Raw genomic sequence first — 22,035 nt, 5'->3', positions numbered from 1 at the left:
TCTGTAAATAGAAATGGGACAGGTCCTGCTTAAGTCCTATAAGATCAATGCTTACTTAAATTGTTTCCTATCATTTGAAATGAAATTGAAAGCTTGGGTTTTATTAAAAGAAAAAAGGTTGGTTTTTTTTTTGTTTGTTTTTCTTCCCCACAAATTATTTTATTAGATGTGTGATAGCTGTATACAATGGTTTTGAAACTATTTTCAAAATTGGCTCAAATTTTTTCCTTACATGTTTCTGTTAGCGTCTAAAAATGATAGTTGTAATGTACAATATGATCTTTAAACTTGTATGTTCATTTGCTTACCTGCCGAATGCATTAGTGTGTTGCTGTTCGTTCTATGAATGGCCTTGTGCTGTGTCGTTTCCACACAAACCCAAGTTTCTTTTTAAATAATGACTTTGGATAGCATCGGGATACTACATCTATCTCACTATTCTGTGCCAGATAGGTTTCAATATTTTTCCTTATATCTGTAACAAGTTCCCCTTTTCGGGTTATTATGTTACTGTGGATGTTGTATATGTTTGAACTGGATGTGATTTGACAATGTAATTATCTTTAACTAATTGTTACTGGCCAAAAGAACTGGTATTTCAATATGTCAAACTATACACCATTTCTACTTAAAATGTCAAGGAAAGCTTGTGTATATAATAAAATTGCTCTCTCAGCAAATGTTCAGATAATTTTGTGTACAGTGCCTTGGACTTCTAAAAACTTATTTTGTTCCATAAATGTTACCTGTCCTGCTGCTTAAACTTCCCATATGTAAGTGCCTATTGGCCAAATTAACTTGAAAATAGTAGAAACACTTCCCCAGCTTTTTGTTAATCAAGGAGATAACATCTACCTTTTTGCCAAAATGCAGTTTATTCACAAGGTTGTGGTATATTTGGCAACAAGATACAGGCTGTAACTGTTTTGTGCCGCAGGTGAACACTTTTCTTAGAGGATATATCATAAAGCATGCTTTGTCACAATATAGGCCATTCTGTCTAAAATACAGTATATGACCATATAGTTGAAAGAAGCATGCATGCATGGCACAAAACAGCTGTCAGTGGGAGGCTGTTCATCTGTGCTGCCTTAGCCCATGTTTACAACAGTTTCATGAATAAATTGTAATTTGACTGAAAATTGATGTGAATAATTGTAGACTGTTGGCTATTCCTTATTTGTCTGAATTGTAGAGAGGAACAACGAGCACTCCCTGGAAGGAGTGGTAGGAGTCGGTGAGATAGCAGAACATTTTTCTATACCTTAGTGGCTATAGTAATATGCTAGCAGCCAGCCAAATGTGATACCAATTTTGGATCCTCTATTAAGGAGATAATTTATTCAATACAATATTCACTGCTATAAATGCTATGTGTAAGATGAGAAATAAACACATAAACATAGAGCTCCATGAGTACTGAGTAACAATAGACTTATGCAGCCAAAAGATGTTATACACTGCAACAATGTTATTTTGTGGATACACACTCGCACTATGTGACGGGAACAAAATTCTGATTCCACAAAAGCAAATCTAAGTCAATCCTAATACTACAGGTGGACAGCAGTGTAATACAGCAATTTTTAACACACTTTTTTTCTTTTTTTGCACACCACTGTCCTATTTTGGATTTCTCTGCTTTTTAATTTCATGCATTAACAGACCTTAGAATATTCATTTAACCCAGTAAAAATGTATATTTTAATGATAATAGGATAATCAATGTAGTGCATCCCTAGTATAGAAACTTTTTACTTTCTTAAACTTAGCTCTCTAGTGATAGAACTTCCCAAATAAACTTCAATCTTTTATATTAAGCAAAGAACTAGAAAGAAAACATGGTTGAATACTTTTATTTATATAATGGTGAGGTTCAGTTTCTTTGTCTTTCACGAATGTAAAATTGATATTGTAAGTAGATGTCATTGATGTCTGGAATCATTCCGTTGCTATCCTCAGTGTTTATGAATAGTCCTAATGCAGCTTTTTTTTGTTTTCAGCAAACTGTTTTTATTTTTAGATTGTAAAGATTTTAACCATTTCTAGTATTTTGATATAGCTGAATGCAGTAATCTTAAAAGAAGCACGGCAAAACATCTTTCCCTATTCGCATGTATAAAGTTGAAGTTTGCATGGATTCATTTAATAAAATTCTCTTATTTCCATAAAGTAAAATTGACAATTAATTTAATAGTGGTTGAGTGATTACTGTTACAATTCAAGGTCCTAATTTCGTTACTAATGCATTTATTCGATAAATCGTTCTGAAAACAGACTGAATTGTATCCAGTTCCTACTATGACAGATTTGAATTCCTTGTGAATTCCTTGGAAAAGATCTGGCCACTTGGAGCATTTTCATGTTCCTTGATACTTTGTTATTTCAATAGGTAGATGCCCCAAAAAACGGGCTGATAGTGGTGATCGGCCGATTGAATCTGTTATGTTTGGTCATGATGTGATCTACTTATTGTTGGGGATCTTTGTTATTCTGGGTCTACACCTTCTGTGGTGAACTGAATGCTTGATATTGCTACAGATATTGATAACCAACAACTGTCAAAATACATGCTTTAGTAATAAGTAACGCTTGGAAAAGCATGTAAACCTACATTAATAAGGACCCCATTGATATCAATGACCCCATACCCACTTGCCATTGAGCGCTTTTGCGCTGCAGCTGCCATCCCTCAGATGCTTCTCTTTGTCCATCCCAAACATGAGCAAAGCATTGCTAAGTTTCACATGCCAGTGGGTAAGGCCCCTACACTAGTTTCACATCAGCATTCTAGAACCGTGTTTTCCATACAGAAATGCAGACTTCTAAAGCTCTTGTAGCCAAAAAAACACAATACAAATTTTGGTTTCCCTTTCATGCAAGAGCTTCAGATTGTTTCACTGCGTGCAACTGTGGGAACATCAGAACACTAATTTTCTATTCTAAATCGCCTGTATGACACCTAGTGCGCATTGTTTTCACTTGTGCTTTATCTTTGTTCCCATCGTAACACAGACACAGATGACTATGTGGGGCATATTCAATTAGGTCTGGCTGCGTGTGTAAAGTGACAGTATGGTACCGCAATTTCGCGGATTTCCTTTTGCAACCCTATGGGGTACACACAGAAATCCGCAAATTTACGGTAACGGGACTTGTGCAGTGACACGTAATCGTGAGCTCCGGACCTAATTGAATATTACCTTTATATGTATTAACAATTTTCCTATAATACATTGCATATAATGTTATAATGTTGTTATCGATTGTGTACTTCTGCAACATTTTAATATTTGACTGTTTTTGGTATCATTTAAATTTCACAACTATATTACAGCAAACTGTTTCTCCAATATTCACTGTTTTGCCTAGTACCATTTTATACTTTTTATGGTTTTTAGTCTTGATTGGAATTGCAGAAAAGACATCCAAATATTTCCTTTGTGGTATGACCCTGTTGACAGAATGGCACTTGGCTTGCCCTTTCTATTGGTCTATGATTTCAGACAAACATGTATAATAATTTCATATGCAGGTACCAGTGTTCCTGTTATTATTTTACGTAAGTATTTTACGAATTGTATAAGAAATGTATTCATAGCCAAGAGGTCCTGTAAACAAAAAGTGTGCCTGTTTTCTCCAACTTTGGATGGCCTGTAAGGAATTTGTAGTAGTTTAAGCATTACTTGAAAGGAAAAGACAGTAGACATAACTGCCAGCAATGAGTAGTGTCAAATGTACTGGCATCACAGCTTTCCTGTCAGTGTGAGCCAGTGTGCTTGCTGCTTCTCAGTTACACTTGCTTAAAGGAAACGGGGAGGGATGAGAGAAACTATCGCTAGATATCCAGATTTCTGTTTGTGATGCAGAGTCACGTGGTCTTCACATGCCTTGACTAGTCAACTTGTTGTTTTTATATTCTCTCATTTGAGGCTCTGTTGCTGCCGTGATTCCTAATAAATAGACAAAGAAAAGGAAGGGATATGGATATTCATTGTAATAGTATGCCGAGGAAAGTCTCTGCTATGAGTAACCTGTGTTTTCCCGAGATCAGACGTTGTTTCTGTTTTCCTTGTACAGTATTGCTGCAGCATGGTGCAGACCCCAGCATCCGAAACACCGATGGCAAATCAGCCCTGGACTTGGCTGACCCTTCAGCAAAAGCTGTTCTTACAGGTAAGAGATGTATAATCTTTCTTTCCTCCACCAGCTTGTAGCTTTATTATTACTTTTGCTTTATTTTATTCTTCTGTTTACTGTATTTTCTGTTCTTTGTATTCTATCTTGTGATTATACAAAAAAAAGCGTGTACAATTTTTTTTTTTTTTTTTTTTTTTTTTAAATGCTGTTTGATATTCATGACATAATTTTACATGTGATTTTGTCTAGAAGAAATAGATTTAACCCCTTTTTGAGCCGCTTGAGTCTAGTGATTTGTTTCTCAGTAAACATATTAGCAAACACCATGTCTTTAATGTTATTTATATATAGTGTCTATCTTTTAAAGCTACACACTGCATAATTTCAAATTCTATTGAGATATTAAAGTAGGACCAATTATTTGTACATGCACACAGCACCTCTTGGTGTAATGTTATGCCCACCCCCCCCTCCTTTTTTTCCTTATGGTTTTGTCTGCACTTTACTTTTAATTATCCTTTCCTGTACTTAAAGCACATAAAACAGAATTGCAAATCTTTCCAGACTGTGGATCTCTGTTTCAAAGCGTTTTATATGCCTAGTGCTGTCTATTTATATGACCTTTACAAGACGGCAACTGCTGGCGAATGAAATGAGCACAACCTCTTTTCCCATCCTTTGCAATTTGTCACCAAGGATATCAAAAGCATATTAGAAAAGTGAGCAAAGCGTTCGTGATATGCTACATGGCCAGAGGGAGAAGACAAATGCATTTTTTCCGAACAGTCTGTCTAGTAACACTCTGCATTTGATTGTGTAGGATGCTAGAATATTGGTAGTTCATGTGTTTCTTTCTGCTATTGGCTGTGATAAATAGCAGCAATTGTGCTGCCACCTGCAGTGCTTAATGTGGCAGGCTAGAAAAACTTCTTTTCAACAGAGCATATTTTATGGGCATCTGTAAGGTGACTGACCGCGCTGCTTGCACTAAACACTTTGTTGACAGTACATAGAATATTTTTAGTCAATTGTCTGAAAAGGCTTGTTTTTTTTTGTTTTTGTTTTTTTTGTTAGTTATAAATCAGTGCCCCCAAATGTCAATGTAGAGATCTACTACACAAGTACAATCTCATAGGATCTCATACAATCTCCGTTGTGCATACATTTTTATGAGCATACAGTCTGATCTAATGGACGAGCAAGTCAACGGTTCTATCCTCTCTTGCAGTTTGTCATTGGTGTCCAATTTTGAAGATCTATAATAAAGCCTTTGAGCTTGCTGAGTTAAATATACCTGATATACGTGATTGCAAAGGGCTGTGGCAGTTTGCAAGCCAAATCACATGTACCCTGGCTTCTGGTCTTCTAACAAAAGATAACAAAAATGTATTCTACACTGTGGAATCATATTCCATGACAATGCCAGTATTGTGATAAAACCATAGCTAACAATGCTTTGTCTTTTGAGCAAGTTGTCCTATACCATGGCTACGTTAGACAGAGTCTTAGAAAACTCAATGAAGTTTGTGATGGAGACAAGGTAACATTCCTAGTTAAGATTGTACTTTTTGACAAAGCTGGGGAAACTTAAGCAATCTGCTTTCATTTTTTTCTTTAAAGGGATCACCACCCTCTCAAAATTTACCATTTAATTTAAATGCAGCTCCTGCCAATACATTTCTCCATTTTATTTTCTTTATTGCATTTGCTACTTATGAGTCTGTGTTCTGCGTTAAGTTTATTTCTCATAGTTTATCAGTATTTGAAAATACTGCATGTGTGAAAGTTTTTAAATAATAAAACATTCCCCTTTAAGAATGTAAGGGATACATTGCTTTCTTATTATATCTGTATTGTCACTATGTCATCATGCATAACTGGTACAAAACGTACTGTTAAAAAGAAAACAAACGAAAAAAAATAATCATTCAATAAAAAGGTAAAAGAATAAGTGATTGCAATTTTTAAAATATTTTGATTTTGTATGTGCTTCTGCTTTTTATTGCTTTTGAATTTGTAAATATAGAGCAGTATTTGTAGTTACTGTTTCTCAAATTGATACATATTAGATCTAATTTGTCATATTTTTCAAAAGGCAAAATTTTGACAGCTTTGAAGATTTAATGTATAGTAGTAGTATATAAAAGTATTACAAATGTTTTATCAGTAGGGAGCCTCCTTCTGATTATGGCTACTTAATTTTCATGATATTTTGTTACTACCTAATTTATCACTATTTAGTTATAATTGAAGTGTGTAATAAAAACAAAAGTTGACATGTTTTTTCTTTGTCAATATCACGAGGAGAAATATAAAAATTACAAAGTGTTTCTAAATACATTTTAGACCCAACAACACCCACTGACCGACAGGTATGCCTGTAAAATTTTGGGTTTAAAGTGCATAGGGTAATGGTTCTTCTGATTTTTTGTTTGTCATCTTTGGGTTCTATATCTGGTTGAGCAGCTGGTAAAGTTAGCACAGGAAAGCAGTCTTCCAATAAACCATTCTTGCTTTCAAAGTCATTGTGTACATTTGTTACCTTTTATAATATGGTAATTGAGTTTGCTTACTAGTTTATAGGTTTGAAAAGTTGCAATTGAAATAATATGCAATCACCAATTAACTTATTTTGCACAAGCCATATTTGATTGATGTGTGATGAAGGACAATACAACATTTGCCAAAGTACTGCAAATTTGCTCTCATCTGTTAGACATGGCTTCTTATTTGGACTTTTATTATGTGTTTGTCCACTTTCTGGAAATTGTACATACTGTATTTATTGGCGTATAACACGCACTTTTTTCCCCCTGAAAATAGGGGGCAAATGATGTATGCGTGTTATACGCCGATATAATGTTAAGAAGCCATGTTTTTATAGCGTGTGGAGTGTGAGGCAATCAGTAGGCAACGGCAAGCCGCGCCTTCCTCACGTCTAATTCTCGCGGCCATCGGAGCGTAACCACGGCAACGCTCTGCACTGCGAGAGTTCGCTGTCTGAGGTAGGAGAACTTGTACCCGTCAGGTACAAGTAAAGTAGTGAAGTAAAGTGGGGTTTTGTGTACGGCGCAACAACGAACTAACAATTAAACAGATAAAATACGGTATATAGTCATTTTAAAATAATTATATAAAGTGCTAACATGCTAATTCCCTGGATCCAATATGTGCAAGTAATAAATATTACTGTATGTGCTGAAAATATTCTAAAATTATTTCTATAATATATATATATTTAACAAAGTGCTAGTGTATTACATAGATGTTGTGCAGCAGTGTGCACAGATTTAAAGGAGATCAGAATGGCAAAATAAATCTTCCTGAAATTTCCCTCTTAAAATGAAGATGCGTGTTATACGCCTGTGCGTGTTATACGCCGATAAATACGGTAGTTACAAACCAATGGGTCAATATGATGGATATTCAGCTATGTACCTTACACCCACTCATCTTTTTTTTGTTTTTTTTAATCGAAATTCTGTCTAAAAGGCCCATGATCCAAAGCAGTGGTGAAATTATGATTGTCTTCTGATTTGGTGGCCAAAGAACTTAGACATCTCCTGCGGCTTTCCAACAAGTGCAGGGAACACTTTCTTTGTGTTATTGGCAGACGTCCTAATGGCAAACAGTCAGATTTTAGCGATCATTCATTTAGTACATTCTCGAAGACTAGAATCTGTTTGGTTGCTATGGGCAGCACCTTCAGTTTTCCTTTTTAGAGAGATCTACCTAAGATTTCCTTTTTAGAGATCTAAATCTACCCCTTAGTTTGGAAACCTTTACATATGCAAAGGTTAATTCCATGTCTTCAAAAATTTGTGTTATTGATGTTCACAAATGTATTCATGCCTCTACAAAGGAAGACCCTCAGGCTGCAACAGAGCTTTATTAGTCCCACCTCTTGCTGCATCATTCTACTCAGCCTAGAGAGGGAAGTATGTTTTTAGGTTTATTAAATTGCATCAGTACTTATTGTGCTGGGATTTTAATACCTACTTACATAAGAATGTTGTAGAGGCGGATCTACCATAATTTTGCATTTTCTTGGTGCAGTTGGGGCTCCCTGATAGGGCCACAGCATTTGAGGCCCCAATATACAGAATGGTCACAACATGTCCTATGTAAGACCCGTTTCCTCCTGCATTTTCACCTGCCATCGTTATTGCATGCCAAAGAGTTTACCTTAATAGTTTATGCTCTTGGACTTTGAAAAGTAGTTGCTTTGGCCAGTTGACTAACTGACCTGACAGTATGTGTACCTAATACACAGAGAGAGGTCCCAGTTGAGTTCCATACCTCCTCCATTTCATTAATCAGTCCAGATTAACATGCTGTCTGTAGTTCTGTTATGTATTTGTGGCCATGTGATTTATCAGAAATATGAATGCCTCCTAATTTCCTCTCTTAATACCCACTCTGATTTTGCTATGTATACTGGAATAAGTAAACCTTTCTTTTCTCTCCGCACTTCGTTGAGAACAGGTGTTGAGTGGGGGAGGGGAGTAAATGTATGGTATGGGTATCTTTCTTCCAATCAACATAACTCGATTTTTAAGTAGCTTGCTTTCAATTACTGTCAGGAATGCAATTGATTTTACCTCCCAAGCGCCCATGCGATTGATGGGTTGGTTTGAAAAGCTGCATTGTTGACATCTAAGCAATTACCTCTGGAAAGCTGCACGAAGGATTTGCGTTCACCTCCATTGTGTGCAGTGATTATCTGCTTTAGATAAAAGGTAACTGGCAGCCATTTTTGATAACTGCACATTGCATGATCCTATGGATTGTTGCGTAAAAAAATATTCTTGCTTAGTGTTTGTTAGAATGAAGGAAAACAAAGCTGCAGGTTAATTTTGTAATGCAAATCCCTTTAAATATTTTTTTTTAATATTTCATGCATTTTTTAGTCTAGGAAAATAGGTGGGGAAGAAAGGTAAATAACAATTGTAGACGGGTGTAAATGTATCAATTGGTGGTTGCTTAAATCTGCCGATTCTCAGCGGTTTGCCGTCATTCTTTAAAATGACAATATTATTAAAGGCAAAACTTGAAGGGCTTTACATTTTAATAAAACTGCCGTCTTAAATAATGGCTGTGGACCGCAGTGAACCGGCGATTTGAAGTAACATTTACCCTATAGTTGCACATAACCAAGATATAAACCAACATGTACAATCTTAGACCCAGACATTTTGTTTTTTTGTCATAATATGTTCCCTGGAGAGACTATTATAAAAGGATAGACCATTATAGAATGGTAGCTCTGAAAAAGTATAGCAAAAGGAGAAGGGGAAGCTTTTAGGGTATAGTTTTAACTGTTTTGAGTAGTACATCTTTTATGAAATTCAAAACGAAGGCATTATAACTGTCTGATTAGTATGTATAAAGTCGTCCTGCACCTGGAGGAAACCCACGCAAACACGGGGAGAACATGCAAACTCCACACAGATAAGGCCATGGTTGGGAATCGAACTCATGGCCCCAGTGCTGTGAGGCAGAAGTGCTAACCACTAAGCCACCATGCAGCCAATCGCTGCTGTATCGCCTGATGCCCTTCAAGGGTAGTTAGTAGTGCCACCCTTTAACCTTCAGAAATGCTGCACGTTACCCTTAATCTCAGAATGAGAGCTAGTGATGCATGTTAAGCTCAGCAGGACATAAAATATGTCCTTTTATAAGGCATGCAAACATATTCTTTGATTTGTCTACTAGGAGGAAAGGTGTTGCTCCTAGTAGACCAATAGGTGTTTTGTGTTCAAGACCACTTCTGCCCATACCTGTCAGGCTCAATGTTAATAGACAGTGTGTAGCTGTATTTTTCGGCCTTGTGCTTAGGGACTATCTTGAATGTCAAGAGTGTGGGTCCAGAGCTCACTGGAGAAATGTTCCAGGATATGTGCCTCTGAAACTCAGATGAAAAGGAAGCATAAGAACTGGAACTCACATGAGATTCTATTGGAGGAGGTGAGGGAAAAGGCTACTGCTAAAGCTTTTTCTCACTGACACCTATTAAAAAAATAAATTATAAAAATCACAAGAGGAGCCAATCAAAGCTCCTCTTGTGATGTTGCCATGGAGACCCAGGCAGACCAGTGTTCAGTGTGAACACAGTCTAACTCTGGGTACAAATTTAATGTCTTGATTTATGCAGGAAAGACTGAAGCTCGGTAAAGCTGATTTGGGTAGAACTTTGATTAACAACCTATTTGAGCTATTTAATTGTACCTTTAAAGGCTATGCTTTTAAAAGGGTTTTCTGACTGAAGAACAATTAGGACAAACTTCTCCCCTTCCTCCTGTATTCAAAACCTGTTTGGAAACCTGTACTCCCATGTTCTTACAGCGCCTCTTGGGTGAGTTACATCTGCATCAGAATTATGCAGCAGTATACCTGGGTGATAGTTATATTAAAAGCTTGTTGAAGGTCCTTTGTTCCCTTTGTGCCGCCTGGCTTATAGCCAGTTATCTAGAAATGTGCTCTGGGTAAATTTTAAGACCAACTAGGATATACTGTAGGAAATAGTTGCTTAAAGCCTATGATTTATAAAGGTTAAGATCTGAAAGTTTCCTTTGTCCCTGAAAGCAAAGGAAGAGGCACATTCAGTACATGGCTTGGTGGACTGTTATAGGTGATCTGTACCTTACTTTAGCTGCCCCTTAATTTGGCCCTGGTTTATGTCTGTGGGACTCCCAACTGTTACTTGACAATTAAAAAGGTTCTCTGTGAAGAATCCTCTACTTGGGTCTCTTGATTTTGGCCAACAGTTTGTCCTGCAGACCGATGTTTCGGACGTGAGTCTCTGTGCAGTCAAGGCTTTCCAGAATAACCTTTGGAAGAGGGTTCATTTTTTGAACATGAATTACTGAGGAAAGCCAGTATTGGGTTTGCTAACTTGGTATCTAGCTCTCCATCCTTTTTCTTTTGAGGTGTGTCATAGACTGGGACATTTTCATCTTTAGGCAGACTTTTTGCCAAGCACAGGTCTCGGAGTGCGGGTCTTCTGTCTTGAATGGTCCGAAAACAAACTATAATGAGGTAGGTATGTGGATATCTACCATGCAATTAAGGGCTGACGTAGTCAGTCATATTATAAGGTGTGGTGTCATATTATAAGGTGGGACCGCTCACTGATCTATTGGTTGGAAGAGATTGTCTGTGTTCTGCCTGGTCTAGTGCTTTTAGCTAGGTGTGAAAATTACATTGACTGTTGACATCATGTGATATATTTATTTGTGGTTGTAATTATTGCTGTGTTCCTGATTGTTATGTACTTCTTGCTGTGTAATCCCTAAACCTCTGATGAGCAGTTTCCTCTCTACCTTCTGTGTCACATCTGCACTTTTTCTGTAAACCTTGTATGTACTTTTTCTGTTTTTATGTATGATTTGCTATAAAACTGTGCGGAGCTTCAGAGTCTTGTGGCACCTTACAAATAGTTGATGAAGGTCATATGTTTAGAACTTGCATAGCAAGCAGCCTGCACTCATAATGAAATATTAAGCAAGCTGTTTGCTGTAAATTAATGATTGGAGCCAACCCTGATCACGTGTGTACTAGTATTTTATAGAAATCAGCTTCCTACACAGTCATTGACTTCTGGACAAGGCGATTCTAATACACTGCGATCTGTCTATATATGACCAGTGCTGGGAACTAGTCATAGCAAAATGCAGCAAGCAGTCTGCCTGCTATAAATGACCTGTGATCTGCACAGGAGCGGTGCTACCACTTCTAGTATATTACAGCAAGAAGACTGCTCTGCATTGATTACTAGTGCAGGTTACTATGACGTGTCTGGCACTGATTTAAATATGTGCAGTTCATATTGGAAGCACAACAAAGTTGGGATACTCTCAAATACCGTTCATGTGGATGCATCAGGAGACTCTTAAGACACTTATATTTTGAGTGTATTGTTCCTTTAACATTGTCTATAGCAAATTACAGCTCCCCTCTTTTGCTCTTCCTCACAGCTCTAACATGCATTGTCTTCTGTTTATTTTTGCCTCTTGCAAATTGTCACTGTTAGGGATTTCCTTTCCCTCTTTCCCTCTTCAATGTCAGTGTTCTAGAAATGGCTTATTTAATAATGTTAGAGGAGCCAGTTTAATAACATTTTAGTGTAAAATCATTTTAACATAAACATGATCTGCTCGCCCAATGTTTTTCAAGGCCAGCATTCCATCCATGGAGTTTTAATCTCTGTGTAGTGTAGATGTACATGTTGTGACAATATATATAACACGCTGGGTATTTGTTTAATTGCCATTTCAGATGGCAAAATTGGGTGAAAATGTGCAACTCCATAGGAGAATACATTTACCTCTTAGTGTGTGGAGTAAAGGTCTTATGGGAATTATTTAGTAAGATCAGCGGGAGTAGGTCAGGTAAAAAAATAAGTGACATCAGTTGGGGGTTGGCTAGTAAGCAGGTTATGGGAATAACAAGTTGTGCGTAGAAACCTTTGATTGCTTGTTTAGTGTCTGATGGGGAAAGCTTTGTTAAAAGTTTCCAGCATTGGAATAGGGCTGAAATTAGGATATCTTATGTGTTGTCTCGAACCAGTCCATCCTGAACAAATATTAGGATCCTGGTAGGAACTAGTTGTCCGTTTGGTATTATGGATCCACTTGTGTATTATGGCTTTACATCCAACAGCTACTCCTTTTGCCAGTCTTACTGAGTTCTAATCCTCTCACTTTGCTATAACTTGTGGGCATGCCTAGTGACAAGGATGTGTAAAATATGTACTATATCTACTTTCCAATAATAAGGTGGCAGTCAGTTCCGTAATCTCTGTTGTGAATCGCAGAATTTTTTTTAAAAGATAATAGGAAACAGGACAGTGCCTTCTACTGCAGTAATTAAATTTAATTGGGTGATTAGTATAAAGTGTGATTTAGCTTTGTATCAATGTGCAATAATGAATTTAGGCTTATCCGAGTTAGTGTTATAGGGTTCTCCAAAATCTCTTTGGTAAGGATACCTCTCTCATTTAATACCAAGTAAAAAAACAAAGCAAACATAGGACAATATATTTTAAACTAATTTTAAGCACAATAAAAGTAATGCACTTACATTAAACCTAAAATAAGACCGCTTATCTGGTTAAATAAATTCCACCAATCTTGAAGAGCAGTTTTTTTCCCAGAACTAAAGTTCCGTCCATTATTATCATTTTATGGAGTGTTTTTGTTTTTTTTTTAAGTTAATTTGTTTAATTGTGCCACAAACACTGTGCTTGCCACTTTCTGGTGAAATAACTACCGTATATACTCGAGTATAAGTCGACCCGAATATAAGCCGAGGCACCTAATTTTGCCACAAAAAACTGGGAAAACTTATTGACTCGAGTATAAGCCTAGGGTGGGAAATGCAGCAGCTACTTGTAAATTCTGACAGTCCTCAAATAGAAAACTTGTATAGTATAAACTGATTAATAATAAGACAGTCCTAGCACGGAACCCTGAGTTTCCAATTCCCTGAGTAATGAGTAGTAAATGCTACTAGTATGTTTGATGACTCGAGTCCTCCTCGTTTAACCGATTGAGTCCTTATCACCCACGAGCTAAGTTATTGTGATCTGTGTATATTTCAGTATCAGAGGTTATAACCAAACTCTGTATTAACAAAAGGTTACAATACAGTTACATCAATAAGTAAATACCGTAGGTTCCCTCCGTGAATAGTGGGCAAATATTGTTACTCCGCATAGACTGCCCGGTAATAGAATCTGTGCCGCCGTTACAGTTCAATTGTCAGATAGCGCTGCGAGTCACTCTCCACAATTTCCTTCCATAAACTGGTCAGATGTTGAAAGACATTGATATCCTCCACAATGATCCCTGAGGAAGTCGCCAGGGTAAAACTCGTTGGATTGTATTCATTACCCAAACTCACAGACTGTGGACTTTTAGCTTCACAACCGCTTGATCAGCGGCACCACGTCACACGCTTGCGCATGCGCACTTCCACCACTGGAGAATCAGGACGTCCGCCCGGCATCAGGAAGCTTGAGCGTCCCCACGGTAACAAGCCGCACACAGCGCTGTGGCTCGGTGTGAGTCGTCCTGCAATAGTCTAGTTCGCCGTTGCTTCTCAGTTCTCAGGTGAGACTGCAAGTCACTCTCCACAGATTCCTTCCGTACGCTGGTCTGGTCTTTCATTGTGGTCCTGGAGCATGACTCGAGTATAAGCCGAGAGGGGCTTTTCCAGCACAAAAAATGTGCTGAAAAACTCTGCTTATACTCGAGTATATACGGTACATGATTTTGTAGATCTTGCTCTGAATAAATCTTTGAATCTAGTTATGCATTTAATGTGTCTTCTTATTTTGTAACTTATTTATTTAAACTAATATCAGTAGGAACCTGGATGTTCTATTAAAGCCTTCGTTTTGTTTTTCTTTTACAAACGCTCGCTAAATTGTGCTTTTAAATGACAAGACAAGGATGTGTCGTGGAAGTGGTAATTGACGAGTCTCCAGTCTATATAGAATGACAGGCAAGGGCAAAAATGAAGAAACTTTGTTTTTCTCATGATGGTGGACAGTTCTCATAAATCAGCTCCAAAGTGCTAAATTGCTGGAAATTGACAAAATAAGAAATGATGAACTGTGCCTTCGAAGCAGAGCTAGAGCAGCCTTTACTCTGGGTCCCTAGATGAAGAGGAGAGTTGACTGTATTCTGTTGATTTAACTTTCTCATGCAAAAGATATGTTCTTTCCCATATGCTTGTAGATGTTATATGTAGAAAATCTTTTTTTTATTTTATTTTGTTTTTTTTTTACTTTTAGACTCCTATTTTATTATTAGACTATTGTTAGGCTGGATCAGTTGACAGAGGCATTTTGATGAAAGCTGTGTCTGATTTTGTGACACACCAGTATTATTAAAATATTGTAATAAACAAAACTAAAATCAACAAATTGGTGACAATTTAAATGCAATTTAAGCTAAATTAATGAAAACATAGTTTCCCTACCATCCATTTTTTTCTATTTTGACACCTACATTCTTGTGACACACTCAGCCTGTCAAGGTGTCACACGTGTTCTGACGTACTAGTTGGGGAGTCATTGTGCTAAATACGAAAATTATGCTCTTTATAAGGGAATATAAAATCCCACATAAAATAAATGTTCAATGGACTGCTGCTAGAAAATGGCCCTTGACAGTAAGAGCCCCCCCTCCTGTGAATTGTGAGGCACTATTGCTGGGGCAAGCCTCCATTCTCACAGCATAACATCCCCAGTTATTTTTTTAATTCTTCAGCATTACTTTTGTTTTGTTTGTTTTTTAGGGAGGGCAAATCATGAGATGCAGGGGGGGGGGGGGGGGCAAAATTTGGTAAAAAGTTTAGGAGAAAAGGAAAATGGATTTGATAAAAAAACGTATTCAATCCGTTATATTAGTAGGTCACTAAATGTGCAAACTTGGGGGTGAAGCAATGTGGTTATATGGCACCCAAGGGCAATGCAATGTATTTGTGCTCCTCCCCAATCGGGACATAAATATTGATAGAGAGATTAGCATGAAGTGAGGGCATGCATGTTCCACCACGTACCATTGGAGTAGGTTGCAGTCATCATGAAAGTCTGAGACTATCTTTTTAGAAAGTGTTACTATTGCTGTGTTCCATCAGCCAATGCCGACACAAATAAAAACACTTCTGTTTAATAAATAGAACTCCTTCCACCTGATCAGCCCCAAAATTAAAATAGCAATAATATTCTGATTGGTATATAAACCTATTTTCCTCTCCCCCCACCAGTCCCAACATTAATAGCGTTTACGTTTAATAAATAGGACTATTTTCATTAACCTGCCCCATCATTTATTTATTATCTTCTATTTGTATAGCTCCTTCACTTTATTTGCTGCACAGACAATTAAGTATTAGTATTTGAGTATAAGTATTTGTTTTAAAGCAGCTAATTAACATGCCTCACATAATTTTAATACTATATAAGTGCTATATAAATAAAATTGTTTTATTATTTACTCATGGTAAATGCAAACAATAAAGTACAATGCTTTCTGAAAACTGGAAAGGACTGCGACTGCGCCACCAGTAGACACGAATAACTGTGGCAGTTTCGGACCCATTTAAATACCTCTTAATAGCATTAAAGCTAGAAAAATGCATGTAATCAAAGCTAGTGGGTTTGAGCCCTAAGGAAATACCACAAAGGCATGACTAGACTACATTTTTACATTTTTGGTTCAAGACACAAATCGTGATTTAAAAACTGTTGTATATTTCAATTGTCTTCACCTTCAGTATGAGTGCATACTATTTTTTTGTATGCAAATTAATGATTTTGACAAATACATTTGATAAATCAACAAACCTTATAAATTTAACCTGTAGAAAACAATATCCAATTTCTTTTTTTGTGTGAAAAAGACTGCATAACATTGAAATACTGAAGTAAACTATTATCCTTATAACCTCGGGACTTGACATCTGAGTACTGGGAAACCTAGTTGCTATGTGTCAGAAATATTCATTAGTAACCTGATAAGCAAACATTTTTATTTTTTTGGGTATATCGTCTTGCTGCAGCGTTGAATGTATTGTAAAGCACTACAGTGGAAGCCTGAACACATGATTCACACCGCATCCTCTGGGTAAACTATATACACTGCAGGGAACTGTTTATATGGGTTATTGTGAAACCTTTGCCCTTTAAACACAAAATGCTAACCACAGCATTAGATGATACTGGACTGATGCATGTTCACTGCAGGTGCTGAGTACTGGGTATTGCTGTGGAAATAAAAGAAGTAGAGGTACAATTTAGAGGCTTGAGATGCAAAAGCCTGATTCTTTCCATATTAGCATATAATAAATCCAGAGGTTAGCAGTATTATTGAAAATGCTCTAATTACTACAAAAAATATTTTTTGCTGTTGTGTTTGAAATAAATATAAGGATATATAGATTCATTATCATTTTCATAGGTTACAGCTATCATATTTATACATTATTTTACAATAGTAACAAAATGTAACAAGTGAACAAAAGAGGGTAAAACAAACACGTTCAAGCAAGTATTACACAAATTATAGTAAGAGTTACTCAGATCAAACTAAGATGTGGTAGAAATGCAGTGCTTAAGTTCAAAGTATGGTTCAAACTAACAAATTATTTTGCAAATGAAAAAATAAAATCTAGGTAAGAAAATAAACGAAATAACTAATTTGGTTATATAGTAAATATATACAGGTCTTTCAAATAATATCCTAATTTAGAAGATATCTCATTTCTCTAATACAATTTTTCTTGGAAGATGCACTGGGTTTTCATTTTAACATTCCTGAGTTAGTAGACTACTTTGATAGTTTTCATACTCTACCAAATTTGTTATAGCTAATTTCAGAAAGAGACCCAACTGATTTTTTTCAGTAGTCCCTTTGTTGTCCAGCAAATGTGTTTTATACAGAGAAATTGCTCTGTAGCTATGACTTTGTGTGAGAGCAGGTTGCATGGAGAAGGGTGTTGCGTGCCATTTCTTTGCAATAAACATCTTGAAAATTACTTGTGTGGTGCCAATATAGGAAACTCTAGAAAAATAAATCCTATATGGATGTGGCTAAATTAAATAAATATAACTTTAAAAAGATAACGTTAAGCATCTGTTTTATTAAATCCTGTCATACAAACATTTTGACCAAGGTGATTATAAGATACACTATATTTTTTCCTGTTAAGTGATTTACCCATTTGACAAATGCATTTTTATTAAAGTAGTCTTCAGTCTCCTGTAAAATGATCCAACTAGTTGAAACGCAGGAGTCTGTCCTCTCCATACCATTGCTCTTCACTATGTATATTCGCCTTTGTGAGGAAACCACCCTTAACTGAGGCGTGGTTACCTTCTATGCAAGTCAACTCACTTGGGCAGACCAGAATATATCCAAAATAAGGCTTTATTGTGGCAGAACAACACCATAAGACGTTCACAAAGTACAGGTTAAATGGTAGTGTGTAAACTCCAGCAGTCTCCTGCAGTCAGCACTCCAAAGTAACAATCGTAGTATCCTTCAGAGTCTTATCCTCTGTGCAGTATTACCACTACTGTTTAGCTAGACAGTGTTGCTCAGCCTGCGATACTGGCTCACATAGACCCTGTCCTGGTAGGGTTTCCTCTTCGACACAGCATCAGGGAATGACATTTCACGCTGGTAACATTAAGACATTTGACACATTGTTTCTGCAGTGTTGCACGATCTGAACCTGTGATACATTTTGGTACAGTAACATTTATATTAATAGGAATTAGGAATAAATTGTCCGATGCTATTCCAGGCATTGTAGCGCTGTGGAGACACATGGCACATAATCTGGAAATTCTAATCTAATTACCTCCTAGATTACCCGTTGACCTAGATAATACCCTGGCTAAGTGTGAACGGAGTCTCCTGCACCTACCCGGAAATTGAACCCGGGTCTTTTTGAAGGGTTATCATTATTATCATCTATTTATATAGTGCCACGAATTCCGCAGTGCTGTAAAGAGCACTCACTCACACCAGTCCCTGTCCCATCGGAGCTTACAATCTAAATTCTATAACATACACAGAGACCGAGAGAGACAAAGGTCAGTTTAATAGCAGCCAATTAACCCACTAGTATGTTTGTTTGTTTTTTGTGTGTGGGAAGAAACCCACGCAAACACGATCAGAACATAAACTCCCTACAGATAAGGCCATGGTTGGGAATTGAACTCATGACCCCAGTGCTGTGAGGCAGAAGTGATAACCACTAAGCCACCATGTGTTATTCCCAGGTAGATGCCAGTCTGAACGGTGAGACCCAGGCTTTTCTCACCCAATACTATTAAAAGGTTAAAAATCCCGGTTGACCCAGGAATTTGCCGGGGTGGGAGTCTCATCCGGCAATATGCCGGCTTCATATCCCCGAGATATTGCAGGATCGGCAATGTGAACGAAGTATAACTAACAAGGGCTGCTAGCTAGCTATATTCAGTCGTTCAGACATCATTCTGATTACGAACAGCCCAGATCTATGCCACACCTCATAACAATGGACATTTGAGACAAATGATAATTATCATTTGTGCGAACTCAAATACCTTAACTAATACAACTTTCCATCCTGGTATGCTATGTCTCTTGCTGTCCTGCTGTTTTTACACAATATGGCAGCAGTCTTTATATTTTTAATACTTGCAATATTGCAGGTAATGGCAAGGGCAAAATGTATATAACATGAAATAACAGAACACATAATACATCGATGCTCAGGTTTATAAACTTAGACTTGACCAAGGATTAAAAAGTACAATAACCTGTGAGAAACGGGTAACAAATAAAAGTCCCCAGTCCAGTGACACCCAGTTTCTTCACAGCCTATCTTTGGATTTGGGAAAACTTTAAAAGTGAGCGCTGAGGACTATTTGCTAACCACAATCAACAATCAACTAGAACCAGATACCCACTGTCTCGTTTGGATTCAGCTTATTTTGTAAGCCAAATTTAGCAAAGGCTTGATGCACACTGACACTGTCAGCTCATTGGACAAGCGTCAGTCAGTTTAGATCCTGAGCTTTGCCGAAAACCTTCAGTAGTATAGTGCCAATATGCTGTATGCCAATACCACTGGCCTCTTTCAAAGATCCGGTATAGTTGTTTGTTATTTCCCTTTAAATTGTACATATTCATGCATTGGAAGTTCACAGAGCAGGGGCATCAACACCACTGTCATGGTCAGAGCAGTGCTAGACTTTTGAAGGCTTATTGATTCTGCACATCGAATAATTGGCACACTCCTGGGACGTAAAACTCCAGATTTTATTTTAACATCATTTTATCTTCAAATTAGTTATTAGAGTGCTGTAGTTCTTCTTTAATAAACTTTCAGCTCTGATAATACCTATTTGGCAGCTGTTTCCACAAATATAGCTTCATAAGCCATCTATCCACATCACGCAAGTTGACAGCTGGGAATATTAAGAGTATAGTCTGTGTTTTTTTGCTAGACATGTTCAGTAGCAGTCTGATTTCCAGGAGATGCAGTTTTGTCATCGGAACCTTCATACAATGCCTGGTGACATACAGAACACCTGACTACAAGAGACTCACTTTAGAACAAAACGTTGAGCACATTGTGTTTTTTTTCTTTTTTAAAATAAAATTAGGCTGCAAAATAATTTGTGCTCTTCTATTCACATCTTCATTAAACATAGAATCCAATGTATGTCATCTTTAATAACAGCTTAGCTCAGTGGTTCCCAAACTTTCTCAGTTCGAGGCACCCTTAGGGTCACCACAATTTTTCGAAGGCACCCCTAAGCCAAAATAATTACCGGGTAGTCCCGTTTTTTAAGTAGTTGGGTCAAAATGACGTACCTCCCTCGCACACCTCTTCAACCTATCACTCTCCTCTGGCGTTGTCCCATCCTCATTCAAACACGCTCTTATCTCCCCTATCAGAAACCCAATCTCGACCCCACCTCTCTTGCTAACTACCGCCCTATCTCTCTTCTCCCATATGCCTCCAAATTACTTGAGCGGATTGTCTGCAGCCGCCTCACCAGACACCTCTCTGACAACTCCCTCCTTGACCTTCTCCAATCCGGCTACCGCCCCCTCCACTCCACTGAAACAGCCCTGGCTAAAGTTACCGATGATCTCCTATCAGCCAAATCCAAGGGTCACTACTCCATACTCATCCTCCTTGACCTCTCCGCGGCCTTTGACACCGTGGACCACCCCCTCCTACTGCAAACTCTTCTCTCACTCGGCCTCTCTGGCTCTGTCCATGCCTGGTTCACCTCATACCTTGCTAATCGCTCCTTCTCCGTATCCACGTCTGGTTCTTCCTCCACCCCCTCCCCTCTCCCTGTTGGAGTCCCTCAGGGCTCTGTTCTTGGCCCTTTACTCTTTTCGCTCTATACTTCCTCCCTTGGGGCTCTCATCTCCTCTTTCGGTCTTCAGTATCACCTATATGCTGATGATATTCAACTCTACATCTCTTCTCCTGATCTTTCCTCCTCCCTCCTCTCTCGTGTAACTGACTGCCTCTCAGCCATCTCATCCTGGATGTCCTCTCGCTTTCTTAAAATTAACATCTCCAAAACCGAACTCATTGTCTTTCCCCCACCCAGGCTCCCTTCCCACCATGACCTCTCTATCGTTGTTAACAACTCCACTATCTCCTCTGTCACCCAACTTCGCTGCCTAGGTGTCACTCTCGACTCCTCTCTCTCTTTTGCCCCCCACATTCAATTGCCCGCATCCGTCCCTTCCTCTCTCAAGATGCCACCAAAACTATCATCCATGCTCTCATCATCTCCCGTCTCGACTACTGCAACCTCCTCCTTACTGGCCTCCACTGCTCCCGCCTTGCCCCCCTCCGCTCTATACTCAATGCGGCTGCGAGACTCATCTTCCTCTCACGCCACTCCTCCTCTGCCTCCCCTCTCTGTCTTTCCTTACACTGGCTCCCCTTCCCCTACAGAATCCTTTTCAAACTCCTCACCACCACTTACAAGGCTCTCAGTCTACTGCCCCTTACATCTCTAACCTCCTCTCCATTCACACTCCCTGCGCTCCCTGCGCTCAGCCAATGATCGCCGCCTCTCCTCCACTCTGATCACCTCTTCCCACTCTAGAATCCAAGACTTCTCCCGTGCTGCCCCCCTTCACTGGAACGACCTCCCTCGCTCCATTCGTCTTTCACCCAATCTGTGCTCCTTCAAGCGGGCTCTTAAAACTCACCTGTTCCTTAAGGCCTACCAACCATCCACTTAACCTCTCACCTCTTCTGGTTCTCCCCTGCCCCCTTTCTCTCTCCCCGTTGCTTCACTGGCTCCCTTATGTACCTGATTCTGTTTACCCTCCCTTAGTATGTAAGCTCGTATGA

The 22,035-nt window shown here is 38.2% G+C and overlaps 1 protein-coding gene across 2 annotated transcripts in view; it reads left to right on the top strand.

Annotated features, from left to right (window-relative positions):
- TNKS (tankyrase) overlaps positions 1 to 22,035 on the top strand; it is a 177,046-nt gene that overhangs the window by 31,830 nt on the left and 123,181 nt on the right. For both annotated transcript variants that reach the window (XM_075204611.1, XM_075204610.1), the window contains exon 3: positions 4,081 to 4,176. In XM_075204611.1, the coding sequence (XP_075060712.1) occupies positions 4,081 to 4,176 (96 nt within the window). The remainder of the gene's footprint in view (positions 1 to 4,080; positions 4,177 to 22,035) is intronic.

This window comes from Mixophyes fleayi, chromosome 1 (assembly GCF_038048845.1).
Source record: "Mixophyes fleayi isolate aMixFle1 chromosome 1, aMixFle1.hap1, whole genome shotgun sequence".
In the NCBI taxonomy this organism is placed as follows: Eukaryota; Metazoa; Chordata; class Amphibia; order Anura; family Limnodynastidae; genus Mixophyes; species Mixophyes fleayi.
The sequence above is the reverse complement of the archived record's forward strand: the minus strand, read 5'-3'. Positions and strand labels throughout refer to the sequence as shown.